Source organism: Anarrhichthys ocellatus, unplaced genomic scaffold (assembly GCF_004355925.1).
Source record: "Anarrhichthys ocellatus isolate YVR2014 unplaced genomic scaffold, GSC_Weel_1.0 scaffold15, whole genome shotgun sequence".
In the NCBI taxonomy this organism is placed as follows: Eukaryota; Metazoa; Chordata; class Actinopteri; order Perciformes; family Anarhichadidae; genus Anarrhichthys; species Anarrhichthys ocellatus.
In genome coordinates, this window is record NW_022280045.1 from 2,225,083 (window position 1) to 2,229,044 (window position 3,962).

At 46.3% G+C, this 3,962-nt stretch overlaps 1 protein-coding gene across 3 annotated transcripts in view; it reads right to left on the minus strand.

The window, feature by feature from the left end:
- LOC116387853 (phosphatase and actin regulator 1-like) overlaps nt 1–3,962 on the minus strand; it is a 45,694-nt gene that overhangs the window by 2,728 nt on the left and 39,004 nt on the right. For all 3 annotated transcript variants that reach the window (XM_031855282.1, XM_031855280.1, XM_031855279.1), the window contains exons 8-9: nt 1,284–1,339; nt 197–258 (exon numbers count right to left, since the gene is read on the minus strand). In XM_031855282.1, the coding sequence (XP_031711142.1) occupies nt 197–258; nt 1,284–1,339 (118 nt within the window). The remainder of the gene's footprint in view (nt 1–196; nt 259–1,283; nt 1,340–3,962) is intronic.

Below are 3,962 nucleotides of genomic sequence, written 5' to 3' on the forward strand. Positions count from 1 at the left end.
GGGGGGGGGGGCAAGGGGCGACAAGGACACGGCGTCCCCTGGGGGAGACCTGAGAACTACAATGCCGGGACTTTACCGGACCAGATCCCCGAGTCACTGTCACAGTGTTTGCTTATCCTGCCAACTTCACACCCCCCCCCCCATATGCCTAAACATCACATGTGGGTTTGCACTTTCGGAGCTATTTTGGACTCACCTTTCGTGATAGCCTTCGTTTTATCTCCCTCTTCTCCTCTATTTCCTCTAGCTCGTTGCGAGCTGCAGAGAAACGAAGAGGACGAGCGTTATGCTGCGAGCGTGCACAAAAATATTTAGAGGACACTGAAAGGGGAACAAACACGTCATCTGCGTTAATGTGGCTCATTAGATTCACACTAAACTGGATACGTTTCTTGCACTTTCCATCATTTTGCTGTTTGATGCTATTAGGGATGGGTATCAGGGGAGAACGATTGCTCCGTTCCTTTCAAGTTGTCCCAGGGCTTTTTTGGTCCATGTTCCTGATCAAGTGATTAACCCATTTAGGCATAAACATTTCTCTCTTTTACTACGACTGAATTCTGATCACGTAAAGCTCTTACATCTCCCTGAAACGCATCCATGTGTTGTACTATACATATATTCACAGACACAAAAAAACAAAAACCTCCAGCTCAGAGCAGCAAGTTAAAAGGAGAGACGAGAGTAAACAAGAAGCATTCTGGGACACGAGCTCCTGTTTGTGAAAGCTTTGGCAGGCGAACTGCATTTTGTGCTCGTGCTGAACACGTACTGTATCCGTAATGCTGCTCGCAGTTCTGGATTCCACCCTGGAAAAATGAAGCTTAACCGTGGTACTGTATGCGCGCGAGTGATGGCGAGGACGTGACTTGTCACGCGTGGATTCTTTAGGCTTTGTATTTTCCGGCAAGGAGAGCAGGAGCTGCTGGTAAATCGGTCTTTGATGTGAGAGACGCAGAATCGCGGGCGACAGAGCTGCTCCTCTCTGATACTGCATGTGTGTGTTTGAGCAAAAGCAACCCGTCTCCCTGGACATGACTCCTCAGGGAGCCCTGCTGCTCGTGTGCCTCAGATGAAAAGACGGACCACGGAGGAGTAAAAGATGTATGCCACTAGCTTTCACATAACTGGGCCTCTGCAACCAGGCAGCAAATATGGACCCATGCTTCGCTACAATACGCTTAATGAAGGGTCACGTAGTTAGAGAGGGTCATTTTGGAGGTTTTTGTCTTTTGGTTATTTGTGAGCTCACAGATAATGTTAAGTATAATGAAGACACTCACGTTTGAGGATGTTCCTCTGCTCCAGCTCCTCCGCCGTCGGCCTCTGACTCAAGCGCCTGGTAAGAAACAGACAGCCAGTGTCAGCACATGATCCCGGGCAACAGGTCAGCAAGGTAAAACTATCACGTTCCTGATGCAAATCAACCTACTTTACATGCGATATCGTGTAAACATTAAGTGTCGTTCAAGAGAAAATCGGACATTTCACTGGTTCTTCTTCTGTGGTATAAATAGGTCAAAAGCTGCTCGTTTTCACTTCCCTGCTTTGACAGCAGCTCCCACTCCAGTTACCTTATTCACATTTTGCCTCACAGCTCGAGTGCTTTTACGACTGACAACCCTGGGCTTTAAGGTAAAATGCAATACAATAGTCATTAACTACAATGTGTCCTTACTTCCTGCACAACTTATTTATGAGCAACAGAGTGCAATTTTGTTTTCTCATCACTGATAGATTTGCTTCATGACGGCACTTTCCAAAGATTCCATCAACCACGATCCCCAATTCCTCTTTTCTAATGGAATGACATGTGCATGATAATACACTGGTGCAATGCAGGGAATAAGGCCAGTGAAAGCCAGGTCCTCCTGAAGACCTCAGCTCTCATCTGATGCTGAATAAGTCATTATGACGCCACGCGCACACCGAAAGGTGCTCAAGGCGGCTAAAAGTAAACCACACAGACGAAGACACATGGAACATGACAGCCTGTTCCCATCACATTATCTTATTTACGGCAAGATCTGAAGCGATGCATTTTTGTTCAAATTATCTCCAATTTCTGGCTGAAATGGCTCCGATGCAGTAAGGCAATCTGTGAAAGGTCACTCTAAGTGCTCTCAACTGGGGACTCTTATTATAGCGCTGTGTCAGGACCCTGCGGGAGTGGACCCGACAGTAGGCGCCGGATCAATGACTGCCTCCATCCCGTTCAGATCTGACAGCCATCTGGCCCTCCAAGCTACTGTAGGCAGGGCCGGGGGCTGTGCTCGGACCGGCTTGTCTCATCTCGTCTTGTGTCATTTCTTCCGTTATTGTTCAGTAAAAGCCAAAAGCGCTGAATCTGGAGCTCTCTGCCTCTCGGTGCGGTCTGAGCATTACATCAGCAGAAAAACGCAGATAAACATGCTCGGACCGGTCAACAAGCATCCATACGGACGGCCCTTTCCAAACAATTTCCATTACAACCAGGTTTATTGAGGGCAGCCTGTCTGCCTGTTCAGAGCAATATGGAGAGTAGAGACGAGAGTACAATGAGATTATATGTGGAGTTACTCAAGGTTGTATGAAGTGGAAGAACGATTTGTTTGAAGCTGCACTAATCAATAGTTTTACATTAACAATGGGTGAAATGTGTGTAATGTGGGAGCTGTTACTCGTAATGACAAAGGCTTATCAAACTCTGCAGTTCCCCACAGCTTTGCTTTATCGGAGTCTCTCTCTCCAGGAAATCAATACGCTTCGTCATGAAATATAAACACTCGTAAAAACCCAACTTTTGTTATTTGTTCACCTTAAACAAAACAAAATAAAAACGTGTTAGTTTGTGAGCTTTACATGTGCTGGTAGGTGGATGTTTTTACTAGCCATATTCCCCTCTTATGCTAAGTTAAGCTATCCCTCTCCTGGCTGTAGCTTCACAGTTACCCGACAGACGAGAGATCGGTATCGACCCCATCATCCAACTGTGAGCTAGAAAGCAAATAGGCCCATTTCCCAAAAATGTCAAACGATTCCTTGAAGAGACCTAAACTACATAAAAACATATGAAAGCAACATTTAGCCAAAGACACACAGAGCAGTGCACTCTCTCACGGGTAAACGCTGAAACGCTTCCTCTTGAGATAAAAAGACTCCAGGGTTTTGTGCGCCGAGGTCAGTGCGTCCTCCAACGGCGGCCTCATAATCAATTCTGATTGGCCCGGCACAAGCGACAACATCACACGGCACCGACGGCAAAAAAAAATAAATAAATTTTTTTAAAAAAGCATGAAATTGGGAATTGTGCATCAAATGACACCGTGCAAAGGACACTGACGGAGCCTTTTGGGAACATGACAACTAAGCAGCCCGGCCTTCTGGGAACACGCGCTGTGTTCCAATCGCAGTGGGGAATAGTGAGGTCTGTGCCAACGGCTCGAGATCATCCCTCCCTCGTAACCATATTTCCCACATCTCGCATCTCGTTATGCTATCCGGCTTTCAGTTTTACCCATAGACATGTCGGCCTTTTCCCCATTCTCAACACATCACATCCTCTTCATTCAGACAGTTAAGTCGTGTTTCCAGATCAAATGAGGCGTGGGGGGGGGGGGGGTAGAGACAACGACGACGACGACAAATAATAAAAATCAAGTTGTTTGATCTGTTAAATTACTAGAAGTCACATTTATGATCTCAACATATGTACAGAAATTCCTGTGATTTGTACGCACTGCACCACTGTAGAGAGAGAGAGAGAGAGTGTGTGTGTGTGTGTAAACTGCTGGTATGAAGTGGATTGCGTGGTGCTGCTGTGTGGAGGAGTCGGGTAGAGATAGTTTGGCACATGCATCACCGTGGTGATTCAGTCAGCGAGGGAGGAAGTCAGGAGGAAGAAAGAGGAGAAAGAGCTGGAGAGAGAGAGAGAGCTGGAGAGAAGACGATGAGCAAAAAAAAAAAAAAAAAAAAAAAAAAAA